We start from the raw sequence: 23,355 nt of genomic DNA, 5'->3' as shown, positions 1-23,355 counted from the left end.
ACTAGACGATAGGAAAGCTAGTGGTCCTGATGAGCTACATGCCAGAGTACTTAGGGAGGGTGTAGACAGTATTTCTGAAGCACTTAAGTTAATCTTTGAAAGATCACTTAGGTTTGCTGAGATACCTCAGGACTGGAAGTTAGCTAATGTTACTCCAATATTTAAAAAGGTAGGAAGGATGATGCGAATAATTATAGACCGATCAGTTTAACTAGTATAGTATGTAAGATACTAGAGAAAATCATTAAGGGTAGTATTTGGGAGCATTTAAATGAGAATAGATTAATTAGAGATACCCAACATGGCTTTAGATCAGGGAGGTCCTGTCTTACAAATTTGCTCGATATCTTAGAATATATTACCAAGGAGTTAGATGATGGAAATAGCATAGATGTTATATATCTAGATTTTAGCAAGGCGTTTGATAAGGTACCGCATAGGAGGCTAGTGTACAAATTGAGACTACATGGGATAGGGGTAGGTTAGTTGATTGGATTAGTGAATGGCTTTCTGATAGGAAACAGAGAGTAGTATTAAATGGGGCAATGTCTGAGTGGAAGGAAGTGGTTAGTGGGGTACCCCAAGGATCAGTGCTAGGACCTCTTCTTTTCTTGGTGTACATTAACGATTTAGATATAGGAATTAGTAGCAAAGTATCAAAGTTTGCAGATGATACTAAGATAGCATGTGCAGTACAGGGTGAAAAGGACAATTACAGAATACAACGAGACCTGGACAGGCTGATAGCATGGGCAGACAGGTGGCAGATGGAGTTTAATTCTAAAAGTGTCAGGTTATGCATTTAGGTAAAGACAACACAAACTTTAACTATGAGATGGAGGGATGTTGGCTAGAGGCAGTAGAGGAAGGAAAGGATTTAGGAGTAGTGATAGACAGGACTATGAAATTTTCAAAGCAATGTTTAGAAGCAAGAAATAGGGCAAATAGGATCCTGGGTTTTATAAATAGAAATGTTAGTTATAAAAGTAAGGAAGTGGTGCGTAGCTTATATAATTCCTATGTTAGGCCCCATTTAGAGTATTGCATACAGGCCTGGTCACCCCACTATAGGCAGGATATCAACATGTTAGAAGCAGTTCAGAGAAGAGCAACTAGGATGATACCAGCATTAAAGCGCCTGGAGTATAGAGATAGATTAAAGGAATTAAACATGTTTTCATTTGAGAGGAGATGTATAAGAGGGATATGATAGAGTTATTTAAAATGTTCTCAGATACAAACTACATAGATGTGAGATCTTTCTTTACCTTAGAGGAGGGAAGTAGGACTAGAAATAAGAAAATATTTCTTTAGTCATAGGGTGGTAGACTTCTGGAATGCATTGCCAGAGACGGTTGTAAATAGCACTAGTTTGACAATGTTTAAAAACAGATTAGATAAGCACTTAAATTTATTAGATTTATAATTATGTATAGCGCTGCATGATAGTTTTTATAAGAAATTTACTATAGTTAAACAAGACATGATCCCCATGTATGGGGACCACAGATTGTAGAGGAATTCGATGCAGGACTTAGCCCTGTTAATGGGCCAAATATTTAGAATTAGTATATAATGTATTGTGTACTTGTAAGTGTATCTTTAAGTACTGATGACGAGGTCGCTGTGCGACTGATACAGGATAACCTAGATGGGCCCTGGTGGCCCTTTGTTATCCTATTATTTATGTTATGTATGTTATCATATATCTTCGCAAGGGTGTCTATTATACTAATTCCTCTATAGTTGTTACATATTAAAGAGTCTCCTGATTTGAATAACAATACCAACTTGCTATAACACCAAGATAATGAATACTAACAACCTATGAGTACCAAGTTCATTATTGCCAATATGAATAAAAACCACGATACGGGCAAGCTTTTAATTACACCTGGACATATACACTGTAGCTTTTATTCATGTTCAAACTGCTCACTGCTTCATCTAACTCACTAACCGTAAACGGATCGTCCAACACTGGTATATAAGGAGCATGGCTTCAGAGGTAACTTGCCCATTTTTTTTTTTTTTAATTTTCTTCAGGACAGAACATTCTGTCAAGCTTCCTGGTAACGTAATCTCGGACGTTTTCGTCCAGGAGAACGGGGTGCCGCAGGGTAGTGTTCTTAGTCCCATTTTATTTTGTATAATGATTAATGATATTCTGTCAACAACTCCCGTCCCCAGGAATCTTAAATACTCATTGTACGCCGACGATTGTGCTTTATGGTACTCCTCGCCTAACGCACAATTTTCGGCGGGGCGGATTCAGGATGCTCTTGATTCCGTCCAGCATTGGGCCTTGATCGCTATGGGGATTTAAGTTTTCCGTTGCTAAGTGTATTTGCTAAGTTAATTTGCAATTAACTCTTCAAGGCCAACCGATACCATTTCAAAATTCAGTCAAGTTCTTGGGTCTGCATTTTGACAGCAGACTCAATTGGAAGACTCATGTTAATCAGTTACTTATTCGTTGTCGTAAAAGATCAATGTCCTCAAATACCTTTCTGGTACTTCATGGGAGCAGACAGAAAATCTTTATTAATGGTGTACAAGTCCTTAATTCGTACTCATTTAGACTATGGCTCACCGGTGTATGGGTCTGCGTCGGAACCAACACTGAGGAGGCTGGATGTATTACAGAATGAATGTGTGCGAATGTGTCTTGGAGCCCTGCGCTGCACTCGTGTGGCGCGGATGGAGGTAGAGGCCAATATACCACCCTTGGACATTCGTCGCAATTTCCTGCTTTTATCCTTTGGGATAAAAACAGCCCGGAAGGCTCCCCTCGGCACAACAGCAACCAAAATTATATGGCAGCACCACCGACCTCCACACCGCAGCTTGTCGTCCAGTCGCGACGCGTCTGAACGCCCTCTGCCAGCTCACCGGCATCCGACTGGACGACACAGACCACCTGGTGCTACCTACTCTTCCCCCATGGAGGCAATCAACAACTACCTTCATCAAGAGCTGGCTTCTGGGGAAGAAGGCTGTTCTTGCCGAGGCGGAGCTCCACCAACACTTCCGGGCCCTCGTCGCTGGCCTCCCTCCATCCCTACATCTCTTACACAGACGGCTCCAAGACAGGTGAATGTGTGGGTGCAAGTGTGTGGTCGTGTGAATGTGCCCTCAGGTTCCGACTGCCTATCCATACATCGGTGTTTTCTGCTGAAATTTTTGCAATTGAAAAGCCATAGATTATGCTTTAAATTCACCTCATAATTCAATCATAATTTTTAAGGACTCTATGTCAGCCCTTCAGGCAATAGAGTCCGGCCGCACGGATACAAATGAAATCCAGGACAACATCGTTAATAAGTTAAATTCATGTCGTAAATCCTTCTCACTGATTTGGGTGCCTGGACATTCCAGTATACGCGGGAATGAACAGGCTGACATGCTAGCACGGTCTGCTGCAGAGCTCGAGGGAGCGTGGAACCTCCGTCGGGATCTGCAGTCATGTCTCTCAGTTGTTAAATCATCAGCAAAACTCCTGTGGCAGAGTCACTGGGACAACCTCCACCTCCACACCACCAAACCCATCCTGGGCGAGTGGGCCTCCTCCAATCGCCCCACAAGGCGAGAGGAAGTGGTCCTCGCACGCCTCAAGATGGGCTGCACCCTCCCCACCCATATGCTCCCCTACATCGCCAACACCTTTCCACCACAATGTTCCACATGTAATATCACCCTATCTGTCGAGCACGTCCTGCTTCACTGTGTGCGTTATCGTGAGGAAAGGTGGCCCTTGGCGGCGTATTGCCGGGGTCGCGGCCTCCCGCTAACTCAAACCACCCTTCTGGGTGACGAACATCCGGATGTGGTCGATAGACTGATGATCTATCTGACAGAGACCAATTTAATCAGAGAGTTGTGATTTATGTGTATATATTATGTTATTTATCCTCCACTCTGTAAATATTTGAATATATATATATATATATATATATATATATATATATATATATATATATATATATATATATATATATATATATATATATGGATGTAAATAAAAGTATGAAAGCGTGTATGATTCCAATTTTGCGTGATCTAATGTGAATGTTTTCCCTTCATGTATATATGCAATACGTACTGATGCTACGTAGCCACCCTGTGTGATTGTGTTATCCCTCCCTTCCCCATGCCCTGACAAAGAACAATAGTTTTGAGATAGGTATAGGATCCTTGTGTGAATGAAGCGTGCATGAGAATGTGTGTGGATATTTTATGTTAACATTAAAAAAAAAAAAAAAAAGGTAAAATTAAAATAACTATATAAATAAAATAAATAAATAAATAAACCAATAAAAAACTGTATATATGTAAAATAAAATAAAAGACCTAATTTTAAAGAAATATAAGTCACCAAAAAAACAATAAAATAAAAATGGCCTAATACCCAAGACAGGGTGATGGCCAGTTTTTTAGTAAAGAAGGAGAGTTGTCAATAGAGGGTAGGCTGTGACTGCCCTCTTGAGTTGTGAGACACAAAGGTAAACGTTCAGCGCAGGGCTCTCACTTTTAAGGTAATTACCTTAGTTTAAGGTAATTTAGATACTTTTAAGGTAATGTCTAAGGTAATGCAATTTTTAAGGTATTTCTAAGGTAATTTGAGTATATTTAGGGTAGTGTTTAAGGTAATTGTTAAATGCAATTCTGATATACTGTAATAGCCAAAATGGGATGATATTAATTTTATGGTTCTGAACAACAACCCCAGTATATTCTGCACCACAAACTATTCTTTACAAAGACGTGGCGAGTCTGGTTCACGTACAGTACAAGTTCAATTCAGAAGTCGAGAATATCATGACTCCCATACCCGGTTGCGGACGCGTTCCGTACTCGTCACTGGCTCGTCATCAATAAATACTCTCCGTCGTGACGACGTCGGTACTCTGTGTTCACAACAACCGTAGGAAACTGCTGGACACAGAAGATGGCATTACAATACTCGTCTACTCCTGAGGTAAGATATTCATTGGTTTTGTGTTATTGAACTTGCAGCTTAAAGGCTGATTTTTTTTACATATTAGTATAATATGTATTATGTACAGTAATTAGTAATTTTGAACATGCTAGTATAACACCATGATTTTTTGTAATAATTGGAAGACCAGCTAGTTTATCTTATAAGAATAATTTCTAGTAAATTCAGTATGATGAAGTAATCGTATAACTCATAAGTCGTCAGTTATTTATACTTTTGGTTTTGCACATTGTGTTCTCTCTCTCTCTCTCTCTCTCTCTCTCTCTCTCTCTCTCTCTCAATATACCGTATATTATCAAGTTATACGCCGCGATTTGGATAATGAACACATATTATATCTTTCTTAGGTTAACAAAAGATGGCTTCAAGGAGTTCGAGGGGAGACTCAAGTAATGAAGAAGTTGGCTATAACACTGATGATGAAGATGAACGACAAGAATCTCATATCGAAGCAGTTTGAGTAGTTGTTCTACTATAAATCATAGTAGGACTTTCTTTAATGTAATAATGCTCTGGACAGTGTAACTGTCTATTTGTAATTGATTTTTTTTTTTTTTGTAAGGATAAATATTCTTTATATTGAAGAAGGAAAGAGCATTAATTTTCGTAATGATTTTGTTTTTGCTAAAGTTGTGTATGTATCAGGTCTACTGTAATAAAAGTTCTCATAATTATGCAGTACGTATTATGTTTGATTGCTACCTAAAACTAAATCTATTCAGTTGCATATGTAAATAAAGGTACCGTGAGTATAGAATGTGCACTTATATCAAGATAAAAAAAAATATATATATATATATATATATATATATATATATATATATATATATATATATATATGTATATATGAAAAAAAAACTAAGGTAATTTTCAGGGATATGGTCCAACAGATCTAAGGTAATTTGGTGAAATCTAGAGTAAAAATCGGCAACATCTAAGGTAATGCTTTCTTCTACTTGTGGGAACCCTGGTTCAGCGAGATCACAACTAGCTTTAAAATGTAATAGATCTCTCTGGGAGTAAGTTATTAATTTGTTTCGGTAGGTGTCTTCTACCTCCTCCTACACATGACTTGTATAGCCTCATTGACCTTCTCCTAGACTCAACCACTCTCAGGGACATACTCAGAGAATATCCTCAGTTTGCTCCTAGACTGTAGGATGTTTATGCAATAAGGTGTGCAATATCTTTATTTATTTATTGAAGTACTTGTATTCTTGTTAGGTATACTGCCTATTTATATATTTTAATACTTTAACCCAGGGGTGGTTGGCAAGGTCCATCCTCTTCCTTTGTTGTATTAATTTATCAATTCAACAATAAATGCATCAATCAATCAATCAATCAGTATCACTATAAAAAAGAGCTAGGGCTATACCAATTAAAATCAAATACTCATATGATAAAGTATTGGTGCATGTATGGTTTTACCATATGTTTTTGGCTGTCAGATATGTTATTAATTTATCATTCTATTTATCTATTTAATTGAAATGTTACTTATGATATCAAGAATTCAAGATCTAGACCAAGATATCAGCTCCTTTTACAACGGCTGATGTAAACACAAGAGGTAGCGAGCGGACCAACGTGGGCGACATGAGGTCACAGAAAGAGAAAGAAGAAATGGTGAAAACGGTGGAACACTTCTGGAAAGATATTGGAGGTAAGAATCAACTCGATGAGAACTCATGGAACGTCAGCCTCAGTCAGTAAAAGAGATAAGAAAAATAGAGAAAGGACAGATTAGACTGACAGTATGTTAGAACGCTTTCGTGTGTAGTCACTTTTTTATTTTATTTATATTTTTTTTTAGATAGAAAGCGGCAAGTTTCGTACACAGTAATCCCTTTCTGATTTGCACAAGGTACTTCTAAAAGTGTATTGTGTGTGACGTGGGCGTATCCGTGTATGTCAGGTCGCCTTGAAAGACGGCATCGGATCCCTGAGGAATTTATGGTTAATGTGGAGAAAAGCGTCAGTCTAACATGAAGTAGTGAGGACTGCATCAATGGTTGTATTTTAATGCCTAGAACATGAAATGGGCTCTAATGACCATCGGAAAAAAAATCCTAAATTCCGGAAAAAAATCGCTAGATTTGTTGATTGTTTTTCTAAATGCAGGGATTTTTGTTTTATGCATTTAAAACCATTGATACATTCTAACGAAACCTGACCTAAGCTAACTCCTAACCTAACTTCATGCTGGGATTTATGTTTTCTAGGTGAAACCATTTATTACCATTAATACTAAGTGAGTAATTTGCAAAGGAAAGTGTATAGAAGAAAAGAAAGTGTCTTAGAATAAAAAATCTATTTTCCAGTTTCCAGTGATGAGTGAGATTGATGGCTTTCTCCAGCAATACCTAATTTAGTGTAGTTATGGTAGTCAAACTAATTTTTCACTGTTGAAGTGAACAATTCGTAATTATTTATAATACATCCACATTCCCCCCAACCCTTTCCACCTCTTAATATTCTGAATTCTTCTAAAATAACCTAACCTAGGTGAAGGATGTGCCCCTCATCCCAAACCTAGCTTTGACATTTACCTAACCAAACACTAACCTAATGAAACACCTAAAAAAATTACACTTCTCGACTTAGAAAATGTCAAATTTTTCCTCACTCAAGTGCTATTACAATCATAATACATGCATATCTTGCAATTCTTCTATGTCTATGGCAAGATCACTGATCCTTTTACATGTCCTGTGAGTTTCGTGCTTGTATCTGATGCAGCTGGATTAAAAATTTTTACCAAACAATCTTTCACATGGAATAATGCTGTATTTGAAAAGTAATATTATGTTATTATACAAATTACATATTATTTTGCATTTATCATTATTGAGAGAGATGGCTATTCTTAATTATTATATATTCATAGTTATTTAGTTATGACAATTTCAACTCACTGAGCACATTAGTGTTTGAGCATTTCATTGCAAAATATATTGTGACATAGCCTGATTTTGACAAGCAAACTTGCGGTTCCTGTTTTTATTGTGCACGTGCACTAGCACAAAGAACTTTTGTTCCACAATGAAATTCCAATCATCTCCCTTTTATTTGCATCCATACCACATCCACTCACATTCAGAACTCCAAGGTAGTGTTTTTCATTGCCTACTTGTAGAACACCTTACAGAAAATAGAAGTTTCTTTCCTATGATCTCTTCTCTCTTTTTAGTTGCTTCTTATGATATGCAGGAAATACAGTGGCAGTAGTAATACTATAACCCTGCCATAAAGCAATATGCATTTAAATGTACTGTATTGTTATAAAACTAAAGGTATGTTTGTATCTATATATGAAGGATTTTGTATAATTGTTGTCATTAATTAGTGTTTGCATTTAATATGTATAAAAGTAAACATGAAAAAGTGGCTAACACACACAAACATCCTGGATTTATGACTTAAATGTGGTTTCTTTTTATTCTTTATCTTGATTTTGTTATATTTCTTTGTTTTTGCTTCTGGCAGGTGCGAGTGGCAAACCACCGTCCCAAGGGATACAGCAGGTTCCAGTGGCGGATTCACAGTTCAAGTTGAAGACTCCCATAGTTGGTAAGTATGTCCCCCATTGCTTTAATTATCAGTTCTATAAATGGCAGGTAATGCTAGATGCTAAGTTGACTTTTTTTTTTTTTCTTTCCAAAATTTCAGGCCCATGTGAAATTTTGAGTGGATACATTTATATCTTTAGTGTAAAAATTTCTAAGTTTCATGAAGATATGATAAATTTAATGGATAAATGATACATACAATATACTCTGAAAACAAGAGTAAATAACATTATCACCCTTTTTTTTTTTTTTTTTTTTTTTTTTTAGTGTAGTTATGTTTTTTATATATAGCAATCCATATTTGATGCATAGGATAAATTTACATATTTTTGTGTTTTCTCAAGAAAATACTGGGATAAGATTACACTTTAGAAATGCCTCATAATAAAAAATATTGGCTTCCTCACCTCTTTCAAAAGATATCCTTTTTTTTTATATATATATTTGCAGTTATTTGAAAACAAGAAAATATTGTACTATAAATGCTAATAAAGGGTTTCAAGATAATATATATTTTTATTTATTTATTTATTTATTTTTGTTATAAATACTGATGCTTATAAGCTAGCTGTGGCATAATTTGTTATATTATGGGGTAAAAAAAATACATAAAGATGAAAACCAATATTTGCTATAAGATTGGAGTGTAAGCTTATACTTACTTCCTTATTTCTGATATTATTCACCTCCACTGTTTAGTGTCAGGAGGAGTGGTTTTACTGTTGTCACACATGCCCCACAGATAGCACACATGACTAATAGCTGTTGTTTGTTACATAAGTTCTTTTATATCTTAAATATTTTCTCTGCAGGTTCATTTTTTGGTGTCAGTTTTGAATGTCTGAATATCTGTCTATCAGGTACTTTCCAAAATGTTGTTATGCAGTTTGGTGTAATTGTTAAAGATGAAATTGTCAAGTGACTTTATCAGCCTATCATATGTGGGATATATATATGGTTTCAGAAAATTGGCATCAACATCAATGATAAGAATTTGTAAGAAAATATATTAATTCAAAATACCAGAATAATTTTTTATTATGTTACTGGCAACTGCAGTTAGAGGATGATTAAATTAATATATTGACACATTATTATTTATTCTCTCTTGTCAAAACCTAGAATTATATAAAGAACAGCTGTCATGTTCTTGTAGATTAGGACACAAGTTGGACAATGTTCTTGCAAAGAGATTATGTATGTATAAACCTTTGATAAAGTTATTGTCTTTTTACTGGTTAAATCACTGACAACACCCAGCAGGAGCATAAACACATTAGACTGCCCTTGAATATATTAATTAATATTACAGGATCATTTGACAATTCTTTCCACTTCCTTTCCGAGATGACCAACCCTTCAGGAAGTCGAGATCATGCAGGGACACCACAGAATGCCAGACTTATGATCTTGCTAAGATTTCTGATTGGGGCAGAGAGAACTTAGTAATGTTCAATGCCTCAAAAACTCAATTCCTCCATCTATCAACTCGACACAAGCTTCCAGAAAACTATCCCCTCTTCTTCAGTGACTCTTAACTGTCTCCCCCTTCCACAATAAATATTCTCATTCCGTCCTTTACTCATAATCTTAATTGGAAACTTCACGTTTCATCTCTTGCTAAAACAGCTTCTATGAAGTTAGGCGTTTTGAGGCATCTCTGCCAGTTTTTCTTGCCCTTCCAACTACTAACTCTGTATAAGGGCCTTTTCCATCCTTGTATGGAGTACTCTTTGCATATTTTGGGAGGTTTTATTAGACAGGGTGGAATCAAAAGCTTTTTGTCTCATCAACTCCCCTTTGACTGACTGTCATCAGCCTCTTTCTCACTGTTGAAATGTTGCATCTCTTTATTTTTTATTGATATTTTTCATGCTTACTGCTCCACTGATCTTCCTTACTGCATGCCTCCCCATCTCCTGGGACCTCATTGCACAAGGCTTTTTTTCTTCCTCTCATCCCTTTTTTTTTTTTTTTTTTTATAACTCTAATAAAAGAGTTAACCAGTATCATTCATACCTTTCCCTGGTAAACTCTGGAACTCCCTGCCTGCTTCTGTATTTCCATCTTCCTATGACTTGACTCCTTTTGAGAGGGAGGTTTCAAGACATTTGTCCCTGTCTTTTGGATAACTCTCTCTCTCTCTCTCTCTCTCTCTCTCTCTCTCTCTCTCTCTCTCTCTCTCTCTCTCTCTCTCTCTCTCTCTCTCTCTCTCTCTCTCTCTCTCTCTCTCTCTCTCTCTCTCTTTCTTTCTTTCTTTCTTTCTTTCTTTCTTTCTTTCTTCTCTCTCTCTCTCTCTCTCTCTCTCTCTCTCTCTCTCTCTCTCTCTCTCTCTCTCTCTCTCTCTCTCTCTCTCTCTCTCTCTCTCTCTCTCTCAGTTAGTTTCCCTCTTGCTTAGAAAAAAAATAGTTAGGGTGGAGATGTGTGTTTGGATCATAAGGAGAGTGAGCACAGTGGTTCTTCACCTAAGGGGTTGTTAGGAGGGCATTTGTCTGCCTGACACCACAGGAATATCTCACTACCTTGCATTTCCTGAAGAGTGTTGATAATTATAGCATAATCTCACACTTACCAAAAGACAGTGGACAGTTGACTACACATAACATGGTGGGGATGCTTCTCCCTAGGTCTCTTTACTTCTGTCTGTCTCTCTGAATGTTTACTGATGGGTTTTGATGGGTGGTGGCAGCAGAAAATTACTCATGGGTAACGGTATATTGACTTGTAGAAGTTGTAATGGTAGTAACAGCAGTACACAGTTTTCTATACACACCTTTAAGCATTACCTTATAATTAAGTAGAAACTTTAATTTATTGTGGCTTTGATGTAGTACTTACTTGATATGTTTCTGTTTCAGCTCATACTCCTGAAGGGTTATCATTCTCAGATGGCAAGGTAGAAGATAATGAAGACTTCAAGGGATCTATAAAGGCATTTGCTTTTGCTGATAATGGAACTAGAATTGCCTGGATAAAAAGTGGCCAGTGAGTGTTATTTAAATTATAATACTTTTGATGTTAGATTTATAGGGTAGTATTTCTTTGTAGCAAAATGTTTAAAAAAATATATTGGTTGTGTGGCTTTTCATGTTGTGTCGACATGTTTTCATTCCTTCCTTGTTTTAAAGTGTGTAGCAAACTACCAAAAATCCTTGTGATCATAAAGTAATCTGGTTTCTTAGTTAAAACATTGTGTTGTGGAAATGAATTTATTTGATTTATGTATATAAAACAAATCAACAAGTGGTAGTGGTCAGTGATGTTGTTACCTTCTTTGTGTGGCCCCAGATGACAGAATTAACGATTTTTGCTTCAGTCATCATAGATGAATACATATTTTGTATAAAGAAAATTGTTCCAAAAACAAAGAATTTATCTTGAAATTGGAAATTGTGAACATGAAGAAATCATTCATCTAGATAAGTGGTTCCCAGGCTTTTTGAACAAGTACCACTTGGAAGTACTGTACAGTTCCACATACCACCTGCTTCCACAAAACTCAATTCCAGCAAATATCAATTTATTCACAAATAGAATACACAAATGAACTAACAACAGGAGAGACAACTCAAGTTAATGCGAGGGATGCATCTGTTTCTTGTCTATCAGCTGATCAATGCCAGATTATCTTGTATAAGGCAATGATAATATTTTTTCTGAGAAATTAACTAATTTAATTTAACAAAAAATTGCATATGATTGTGAAAGTGCTCGTGCACCACATGGAAGGCCTTCACATATTAGTGGTATGCATACCACAGGTTGGGAACCACTGATCTAGATGCCTGGTTCTTGTTGGTACATGCACCTCCATCCCTGTTGGTTTGCTTCCTGATGTTTCTCTTCCCTTGTTACTTATTAACTAAAAATAACTTGAACCTTTCAAAGTTTAAGTGTTCAAGAAAGAACATAATATTTGTTCAATCATCAAAAAGATCCTTGGTTAAATGACATTTTAACATAATCTTAAATGCATTGGTTCAAATTCTTAGTGCAGAAATTATTATTTCTCTTATGGCTTATTCCTACATTGTTTCTGTTGGATACATTATTCAACTCAGACAGAATGCAAAAGCGTGGAGAATTCTGCCTGAAGCTACCATATATTAATAGTTTTTGTCTAATCTGAGTTTAGTTGGCATTTTTCACTTATTAGTAAATGTTATTTTGTAAAATTGTAAACTTGTCAAATATGAGTGAGTGTTTCATTATTATATTGTTATTGGAAAGTTTCAAAGTTTTCAGGTGTTACTTTGGTGATATTGTTTTATAGCATTTTTTTAATAAATTTTTTATTTATTCATTTGTTTATTTATTTTTAGTTTATTTATTAATTATTATTATTATTATTATTATTATTATTATTATTATTATTATTATTATTATTATTATTATTTACTTATTTATTTTTTATTTTTGTTTTTATTTTTATTTATTTATTTATTTATTTATTTATTTATATATTTATTTTTTTGCATTGTAGGGTTTGTGTGGCTGAAGCTCCAGAATGGACAAGAATTGGAACACTAAAACATCCACGTGCACAAGAAATTTGCTTTTCTCCCAAGGGCAACTACATAGCTGTGTGGGAATCATATATCAGTAAGTCTCTCTCTCTCTCTCTCTCTCTCTCTCTCTCTCTCTCTCTCTCTCTCTCTCTCTCTCTCTCTCTCTCTCTCTCTCTCTGTAACAGCAATATTGAAGTAATAGAAGTAATATGATGAAGGAATGTGAATGGTCATGATATTTTGTTTACAAGTATGAATTTCATGTGATATAAAATGTAATGTTCTCTTTCAGAGACACAAGATCAGAATCAAGTACAACCAAACTTGAGTGTCTATGATGTTAATGGAAAAAAGTTACTTAAAGCTTTTTACCAGCAAAGCCAGATTAACTGGTAAGATTTTAACATCCTTTAATGTATAAAGATTACCATCCATGCTCTTATATATAAAAAAAAAACTTAATCAGTTGTAAGTGACAACTCTGAATTAATGAATTATTTTGTATTTAGAAACCATGATAAATAGATAATAGTTTCAAAAGTTGGAACACTGGAATTCCTGTTGCTTATAAATAATAATGTATTCTTGTTGTCTTGAATGTATTGTTTTTGTTCCTCAAGTAATGTATAGTAGTCTGGTGTACAAATTGAACTGCATTGCTTTAATGTAGTTGCTGGGCCAAATAGGTCCAAAGGTAAGTGTTTGGATAAATCCCTTATTTTTTGATGGAGAGAAATGACTTGGAAGTAAAAGTAAAAACAACTCAGTATTATGTTACTAAGTTCCTATAAATTCTGAATAAGCTACAATTAGTATAATTTGACTCTTTTACTTTCATGGGTAAATGTAGCATGAAATCACAACTATGTTGAATGATCAAGCTGCTTATATTTGTGTTGTATAATATTTTCCCAGTAATTTTTTTTTTTTTTTTTTTTTTCAGGCAACCACAATGGACATATGATGAAACTATTTTGGCACGAAATGTTACCAATGAAGTACATTTTTATAAGGCAGATGATCTTCAAACTATTGTTGAAAAGAAGATTCTCTCAAAAGTGCGGTCCTTCAGTTTATCACCATCCACCGGAAATCATTTTGTTACTTTTTTTGTGCCAGGTGAGTGCTGAGATTGATGTGGTTTTCAGATAATTGATATTTTCCATCATATATCTGACTTCACATACTCACTTCAGGATATTTACTGTTGAAGAAAATGTCTTTTTCTCCTACTTGCTCTATCCTCATTTTCAATCCAAAGCTGGATGTTGCGCATACGTGCGTAACGACACCACTTGCTCTCGTGCCCACAATCTTGAATCTTCAGAATTTTCTACCATCTGGCTAAGACTTCAATGTCACTCTCTAACTAAATTCATCTGTGCTGTATACCTCTCACCTAATTCCTCTGACTATGTAAAATTCTTTGACTATTTGACTTCCAAGGTGGAGCACATCTTATCTCACTTTCCTTTTGCTGAGATCTCCATTTTAGGGATTTCAATGTTCACCACCAGCTTTGGCTTTCATCTTCTTTCACTGACCAACCTGGTGAACAAACCTTCAACTTTGCTATCCTTCATGACCTAGAGCAGCTAGTGCAGTTCCCTACCCGTATTCCTGACCGCCTTGGAGACACGCCCAACATTCTTGATCTTTTCCTAACCTCCAACCCTTCTGCTTACTCTGTTAAACTTTCCTCTCCGTTGGGCTCCTCCGACCACAATCTAATTTCCGTTACCTGTTCTATCACTCCAGTGCAGCCTCAGGACCCGCCTAAGCGGAGGTGCTTCTGGCATTTTAACTCTGCTAAGTGGGAGGAACTAAGGCAGTACTATTCTGATTTCCTTGGGATGATTATTGTTTTCATGTCAGAGATCCTTCTCTTTGTGCCGAGCGCATAACAGAGGTGATTATCTCTGGCATGGAGCTATACATTCCTCATACTTTCTCTAACCCTAAAGCTAAAAGCCTTGGTTTAACTCTGCTTGTTCTCGTGCTGTCAATGATAGAGAGGCGGCTCACAAACGGTTCCGTAGCCATCCAACTGCTGAAACTCATGCCCTATATATTTCTGCCCGTAATCATGCCAAATCTATTCTCCAACTTACTAAAAACTCTTTCATCAATAGAAAATGTCAAAGTCTTTCCAATTCTAACTCCTCTCGAGATTTCTGGCATCTAGCCAATAATATCTCTAACAACTTTACTTCTTCGTCTTTCCCTCCTTTACTTCATCCAGATGGCTCTACAGCTGTCTCTTCTTTTCTAAAGCTGAACTCTTCGCTCAAACCTTTGCTACCAACTCAACTTTGGATGATTCTGGGCATATTCCTCCTACTCCTCCACCCTCTGACTACTTCATCCCTAAAATTAAAATTCTTTATAAAGACGTTTTCCTGGCCCTCTCTGGCCTTGATTCTCGGAAGGCTTACGGTCCGGATGGAGTCCCTCCTGTTGTTCTCAAAACTGTGCTTCCGAACTCGCTCACTGCCTGGTCAAACTCTTTCATCTGTGTCTCTACTTCTATTTATCCTTCTTGCTGGAAGTTTGCTCACATTCAACCTGTCCCTAAAAAGGTGACCACTCCAATCCTTCTAACTACCGCCCTATAGCTTTGATTTCCTGCCTTTCTAAAGCCTTTGAGTCTATCCTTAATAGGAAGATAATGAGGCATCTATCAGCTCACAACCTTCTCTCTGATTGCCAGTATGGTTTCCGTAAAGGCAGATCTACTGGTGATCTTCTTACTTTCCTAACTGAATCTTGGTCATCCTCTTTTAGGGACTTCGGTGAAACCTTTGCTGTCGGCCTTGACATATCGAAAGCCTTCGATAGAGTCTGGCACAAATCTTTAATTTCTAAACTACCCTCCTACGGATTCTATCCTTCTCTCTGTACCTTCATCTCCAGTTTCCTTTCCGATCGTTCTATTGCTGCTGTAGTAGACGGTCACTGTTCTTCCCTAAAACTATCAACAGTGGTGTTCCACAGGGTTCTGTCCTATCACCCACTCTCTTTCTATTATTCATCAATGATCTCCTAAATCTGACTCAATGCCCTATCCACTCCTATGCTGATGATACCACCTTGCATTATTCAACAGCGTTCAACAGACGCCCAACCCAACAACAATTAAATGACTCAAGGCGAGATGCTATAGGACGCCTAACTTCTGATCTTTCACTTGTTTCTGATTGGGGCAGAGAAAACCTGGTTTTGTTCAATGCCTCAAAACTCAATTTCTACAACTATCTACTCGACATAACCTTCCAGACAACTATCCTCTCTTCTTCAATAACACTCAACTTCCCTCTCCTCTACATTAAACACACTCGGTCTATCCTTCACTAAAAATCTAAACTGGAAATTTCACATCTCTACTCTTGCTAAATCAGCTTCCAAGAAGTTAGGTGTCCTGTGGCGTCTTCGTCCATTTTTCTCTCCTCCCAGCTGCTTGCTCTGTACAGGGCCTTATCCGCCCGTGTATGGAGTATGGCTCTCATGTCTGGGGGATCCACACACAGCTTTACTAAACAAGGTGGAATCTAAAGCTTTTCGTCTTATCAACTCTTCTCCTCTAACTGACTGTCTTGATTCTTTAAGTCACCGCCGCAATGTTGCATCTTTATCTGTCTTCTACCGCTGTTTTCATGCTGTCTGCTCTTCTGAACTTGCTAACTGCATGCCTTCCCCTCCTGCGGCCTCGCTGCACAAGACTCTCTACTTCTTCTCATCCCTATTCTGTCCATCTTCCTAATGCAAGAGTTAACCAGTATCTTCACTCCTTCATTCCCTACACTGGTAAACTCTGGAACTCTCTACCTGTGTCTGTATTTCCACCTGCCTATGACTTAAACTCTTTCAAAAGAGGAGTGTCAAGACACCTCTTACGTTAACTGGACCCTCCTTTTAGATTTTTTTGTTTTTTCTCTTTCTCCTACTTTCCTCTTAACAGGGCCTGGCAACCAGCGGGATTTTTTTTATTCCAACACTTTGTTTTCCCTTGGCCAGTGCCCTTGTAAAAAAAAAAAAAAAAAAAAAGAATTCTTAACATTGTAATTGTAGTGTAGAAAGTTTCATATGCCTCTTTGTGCATTTGCACGAATTCTGTAATGTTTTTAACATTACACTTAGATGGCAGAAGCTGTGCCTTAGTAGGATCGGCACTTCCTGAACCAAGAAGATAAAGTTCCCAAAATTACTTTAGTTGTTAAAACTTTGGATGGTGAAGATGATAACATATGGAGAAATTGTGTTTGGGAATGATGGCTGGATATGCAGTATAAGTATGACCAATATATGTATACTAATCTGTGTTTCAGAGTTTGTGTTGTATTGTTTCAGGAATGATTCCTTTGACATAGTTTGTTTCAGACACTGCTGTAATAAGTTTACTATGTATCAATCCAAAAGTTTATGTAAATTTTATAAAGAAAAATTATGGTATTGTTGAAATAAAAATGACTGACCATTTGCTAGCTATGTTATTGATGCTAAGATTAAAACAGTTAAACTTTAGAATATATGTATTTGCATATTTTTGGTGAACAAGTGTGTTAAAAAATACATATTTCTCAATAAACCTTAAGTGGATAAGTCTGAAAGTGTGTGATATGGTTTTAAAAATACTGAATAACATATGGGAAAAATAATATTTTCTGTCTCAGGATACAATATAATCTCCCCTTTCTTTGTACAACTCATTTGATATCTGCATTGCATTCTTTACAGGTGTTAAGGGAAGTCCGGCCTTTGTTCATCTGTATCGCTATCCAAATTTCCAAGATACTACCAGTGCATTGGCTAACAAGAGTTTTTTCAAGGTAATGTATCTTATAGTTAGTTTACTGTTTTAAGAATTTACTGATTTTTCAAGCTGTATGGTCTAAACATCAGACCATGGAATTATGATTAAGTATATATTATGAAATGATTACTTTTCATAACAGTGACCAAATGTTACAAATGAAATATTGATAGCCTTTTTAGTATTTGGGTAAATCAATCACCTCTGAAGTAAGCAGCTTGAAAACACCTTAAAATAACTGTAAACACAAGGTTACATTTCTTTATGATGCTGTGATAACTAATAACCAATAAACCCTGTTCAATGATCCATTGTCCAAACTTTTAACACCAATTATGATATTACACTTCACCTACTTGGGCATAGTATGAACAAAGTGTGGAGGATTTTTCCATTGTTCACAAAAGATTTTTTTTTTTTTTTTTTTTTTACATAGGGAAGCCAAGGGCAAAAAAAGAGAAAGTTAGAAAAAGGCCCACTTGAGCGCTGGGTCTCCAAAGATTTCAAAAAGTGCCAAAACCGTCAGCCAGAATTAGGGGAGCAAATGCCTCGATACCTCCCTCTTAAAAGAAGACAAGTTGTAGGAATTTGGAAATACAGATGCAGGGAGGGAGTTCCAGAGTTTATCAGTGAAAGGGATGAATGATTGAGCGTACTGGTTAAGTCTTTCATTAGAGAGTTGGACAGAATAGGGATGAGAGGAAGAAGAAAGCCTTGTGCAGCATGGCCGCAGGAGGAGGGGAGGCATGCAGTTAGCAAGATCAGTAGAACAGTTACCATGAAAATAGCGATAAAATATAGAAAGGGATGTAACATTTCGGCGGTGAGAAAGAGACTGAAGACAGTTAGTCAGAGGAGGGGAGTTGATGAGACGAAGAGCTTTCGATTCCACCCTATCAAGCAAAGCTGTGTGACTGGAACCCCCCCAAACATGCGAAGAGTACTCCATACAGGGACGGATAAGGCCCTTATACAGAGTAAGCAGTTGGAGGGGCGAGAAAAACTGTCAGAGATGCCTCAGAACACCTAACTTCATAGAAGTTGTTTTAGCAAGAGATGAGATGTAAAGTTTCCAGTTAAGATTATGAGCAAAGGACAGACCGAGGATATTCATTGTGGAAGAGGGAGACAGTTGAGTGTCATTGAAGAAGAGGGGATAGTTGTCTGGAAGATTGTGTCGAGTTGATAGATGGAGGAATTGAGTTTTTGAGGCATTGAAAACTACTAGATTTTCTCTGCCCCAATCGGAAATCTTAGAAAGATCGGAAGTCAGGCGTTCCGTGGCGTCCCCGCGTGAACTGTTGATTTCCTGAAGGGTTGGATGTCTCTGAAAGAACGTGGAAAGATGTAGGGTGGTATCATCAGCGTAGGAGTGGATAGGGCAAGAAGTTTGGTTAAGAAGGTCATTAATGAATAATAGAAAGAGAGTGGGTGACAGGACAGAACCCTGAGGAACACCACTATTAATAGGTTTAGGAGAGGAACAGTAGCCGTCTACCACAGCAGCAATAGAGCAGTCGGAAAGGAAACTTGAGATAAAGTTGCAGAGAGAAGGATAGAAGCCGTAGGAGGGCAGTTTTGAAATCAAAGCTTTATGCCAGACTCTATCAAAAGCTTTTGATATGTCTAACGCAACAGCAAAGTTTCACCGAAATCTCTAAAGAGGATGACCAAGACTCAGTAAGGAAAGCCAGAAGATCACCAGCAGAGCGACCTTGACGGAAGCCATACTGGCGATCAGACAGAAGATTGTGAAGTGACAGATGTTTGAGAATCTTCCTATTCAGGATAGATTCAAAACTTTAGACAAGCAAGAGATTAAAGCTATAGGACGGTAGTTTGAGGGGTTAGAACGGTCACCCTTTTTAGGAACAGGCTGAATGTAGGCGAACTTCCAGCAGGAAGGAAAGGTAGAAGTCGATAGACAAAGTTGGAAGAGTTTGGCCAGGCAAGGTGCAAGCACAGAAGCACAGTTTTGAGAACAATAGGAGGGACCCCATCAGGTCCATAAGCCTTCCGAGGGTTTAGGCCAGCAAGGGCATGGAAAACATCATTACGAAGAATTTTGATTGTAGACATGAAATAGTCAGAGGGAGGAGGAGAGGGAGGGACAAGCCCAGAATCGTCCAAGGTGGAGTTGTGAGCAAAAGTTTGAGAAAAGAGTTCAGCTTTAGAGACAGAAGAGATGGCAGTGGTGCCATCAGGATGAAATAAAGGAGGAAAGATGAAGAAGTGAAGTTATTTGAGATGTTTTTGGCTAGATGCCAGAAGTCACGAGGAGAGTTTGAGTTTGAAAGATTTTGACTTTTCCTATTTATGAAAGAGTGTTTGGCAAGTTGAAGAACAGACTTGGCATGATTCCGGGCAGAGATATAAAGTGCATGAGATTCAGGAGATGGAAGGCTCAAGTACCTTTTGTGGGCAACCTCTCTATCATGTATAGCACGAGAACAGGCTGAGTTAAACCAAGGTTTAGAAGGTTTAGGTTGAGAAAAGGAATGAGGAATGTACGCCTCCATGCCAGATACTAACACCTCTGTTATGCGTTCAGCACAAAGAGATGGGTCTCTGACACGGAAGCAATAATCATTCCAGGAAAATCAGCATAATACCTCCTCAGGTCCCCCAACTGGCAGAGGCAAACGCCAGAGGCACCTTCGCTTTGGGGATCCTGTGGAGGATTGGAAAAATAGGACAAGATACAGAAATGAGATTGTGATCGGAGGAGCCCAACGGAGATGAAAGGGTGACAGCATAAGCAGAAGGGTTAGAGGTGAGGAAGAGATCAAGAATGTTGGGCGTGTCTCCAAGATGGTCAGGAATACGAGTAGGGTGTTGCACCAGTTGCTCTAGGTCATGGAGGATAGCAAAGTTGAAGGCTAGTTCACCAGGGTGGTCAGTGAAGGGAGAGGAAAGCCAAAGCTGGTGGTGAACATTGAAATCTCCAAGAATGGAAATCTCAGCGAAAGGGTAGAGGGACAGAATGTGCTCCACTTTAGAAGTTAAGTAGTCGAAGAAATTACTATAGTCAGAAGAGTTAGGGGAGAGATAAACAGCACAGATGAATTTAGTTTGAGAGTGACTATTAAGTCGTAGCCAGATGGTGGAAAATTTGGAAGACTCAAGAGCGTGGGCACGAGAGCAAGTTAAGTCGTTGCGTATATAGATGCAACATCCAGCTTTGGAATGAAAATGAGAATAGAGAAAGTAGGAGGGAACAGAGAAGGGGCTACTGTCAGTTGCCTCAGATAGCTGTGTTTCGGTGAGGAAAAGAAGATGAGGTTTAGTAGAGGAGAGGTGGTGTTCCACAGATTGAAAATTAGATCTAAGACCACGAATGTTGCAGAAGTTAATGTAGAAAAAGTTGAGGGAGGTGTCAAGGCATTTGTGGTCTTCAACAGGAGAGGTGTCCGACCTGGGGACATTTTTGGTTCCCTCCCCAGAGAGGCGTTGTTTATTTGGGGTCCCATTTTTCTTTTAAATTTTGATTTGGAGTGAAGGGTGTATGTGTGGTAAGTGCATGTAGTTTTGTGTGAAGAAGGAGAGCTGTCTTTAGAGGGTAGGCTGTGACTACCCCCTTGAGTTGTGAGACACAAAGGGAAACATTCAACGAGATCACAACTAGCTTTAATGGAAGGTTCACAGCACCTCCTGAACTAGTGCTATTAGATCTCACTGGGAGTAAGTTATTGTTTCGGTAGGTGTCTACTACCTCCTCCCTAGACCAGTTAAGAAACTATGTTTAGTAGAAAGATCATGGGGACACAGGACTGAATCAGACATGATAAATCCATCATCCAAACATCTCTTGAGTGCTCCTCACAATGTCTCACCTACAATAGAGCTAAGCATGGTGCCAGTTGCCTCTCTTCCATGGAAACTCAGCCATTTCTGAAAAAGCAAATCAGTACTTTCACCTCTGAATTTCTCTCACTATTTTGAGGTTGTGAAAACTGTACAAAAGTGAACAAATCCCTTACAAAGTATCACCCATGAGTAGAGAAAGAATACAAAGAAAGAATGTAGTATGGTAAAGGATGCCAACCTTCACTTTGGCAAGAGACTAACCAACACCACAGAATAACACTTAAGATACTCTATACCAGTGTTCATAAAACTTTTTGTCATCACGATTTGTTTTTGTTTTATGCACTACTCTCACAACCCTGTACATTCATCTATTCTATTGTACAAGTATCTTTCTCACTCTGATATGAAGACCAATTTGTGCACATACACACAGAAACACATCACACAAGACAACATGCCAACAAGACGTCTCTGAGCAACTCATAGGGAAGAGCTACAACAGGAGTTGGAGACTGACCTAGACATATGTTCAGGGGGAAGAGGGGGCTGTAGGTTCTCTTGTCTCCATAATAAATAAGTTTTGGATTGTATAGATGGAAAAAAAAAGGAGAGATGGAACAGAGTAGTGCTGCAAGACATGTGACAGAATCAAAACATATGCCATCTTGTGAAAACCAACGGTACATTGAAACACTTGTTGGACTAAGGAAACTGAATGAGGATATTATGGACAACGATTTTCCTGGATTTAGGGACGAATCAATGTAGAAAGGGAGTTAAGGTACATGAAGGAAGTGATGTTGAGCTTAATGGACAAGCAGGACAGACTGACAATGGAAAACACAGATTAGCAGAATGTGAGAAGGTGAGTGCAATCAATCAGGGATTAAAGGAGAAGATACAAGAAATAAAGAAACAAAATGATGTTCTAAAAGCTAAGGGGGTAGGAGACCAATGAAAGTGAGAATGAGATCTCAAGTGGCAGTAGAGGAAATTATGGCTAGGTAAGGGAAGCTGGCCGATGATACTGAACACAAATACAGCCAACCCCCGCTTAACGAACGTTAACATAACAAAATTTTGTTACAACGAATGTTTCCTTTTACTACCATCTGCTCGTTTAACGAACACCAAACTCGCTTTAATGAAATATTATCCAGGTAATTTTTGTCCAAGTTTGAAAGCCCCGCCGTATCACGCAAGCCGACAGACTTTTGAATACACCAGTGCCTCTCAAGGACAAAATGCGCACCACTCACTGCCCCTAGTTCAAAACAATAACAGCGTCAGCAGCAGCTCGTCTTCCCTCGCTCAACATGCCACCAAAAATGCCCTGCAATGTTGCCTAGCGTTGCAAAGAAGACCAGGAAGTCTCTTACTCTCGAAGTGAAGCTGGATATTATTCACAGACATGAGAGAGGCGAGAAAACTAATAGCATTGCTTGCCATCATGGCTTGACTCCATCTACTGTCTCTACTATTTTCAAGTCAGCAGACTCTATTAAGAAGGCTGGTGAGACATATCTTCCTTGCAAGCTAAAAGAACCACCTGAACTCATGACTCTTCAATGGATAAAATGGAAAGCCTTGTGGAAATGTGGTACGTAAGTTTTGTATGTGATACAATGATGCACCCTTTGTTTACATTCCACAGGT

At 37.8% G+C, this 23,355-nt stretch overlaps 1 protein-coding gene across 1 annotated transcript in view; it reads left to right on the top strand.

Moving 5' to 3' along the window:
* The first annotated feature begins 6,528 nt into the window (after positions 1-6,528).
* The window catches only part of LOC123520013 (eukaryotic translation initiation factor 2A-like), a 59,831-nt gene continuing 43,004 nt past the window's right edge, over positions 6,529-23,355 (top strand). Inside the window, exons 1-7 of the mRNA XM_045281805.1 lie at positions 6,529-6,665; positions 8,489-8,572; positions 11,430-11,556; positions 13,055-13,173; positions 13,372-13,471; positions 14,023-14,198; positions 17,814-17,905. Coding sequence (XP_045137740.1) covers positions 6,599-6,665; positions 8,489-8,572; positions 11,430-11,556; positions 13,055-13,173; positions 13,372-13,471; positions 14,023-14,198; positions 17,814-17,905 — 765 coding nt within the window. The 5' untranslated portion in view covers positions 6,529-6,598. The remainder of the gene's footprint in view (positions 6,666-8,488; positions 8,573-11,429; positions 11,557-13,054; positions 13,174-13,371; positions 13,472-14,022; positions 14,199-17,813; positions 17,906-23,355) is intronic.

The sequence above is a fragment of the Portunus trituberculatus genome, chromosome 46 (genome assembly GCF_017591435.1).
Source record: "Portunus trituberculatus isolate SZX2019 chromosome 46, ASM1759143v1, whole genome shotgun sequence".
In the NCBI taxonomy this organism is placed as follows: Eukaryota; Metazoa; Arthropoda; class Malacostraca; order Decapoda; family Portunidae; genus Portunus; species Portunus trituberculatus.
The sequence above is the reverse complement of the archived record's forward strand: the minus strand, read 5'-3'. Positions and strand labels throughout refer to the sequence as shown.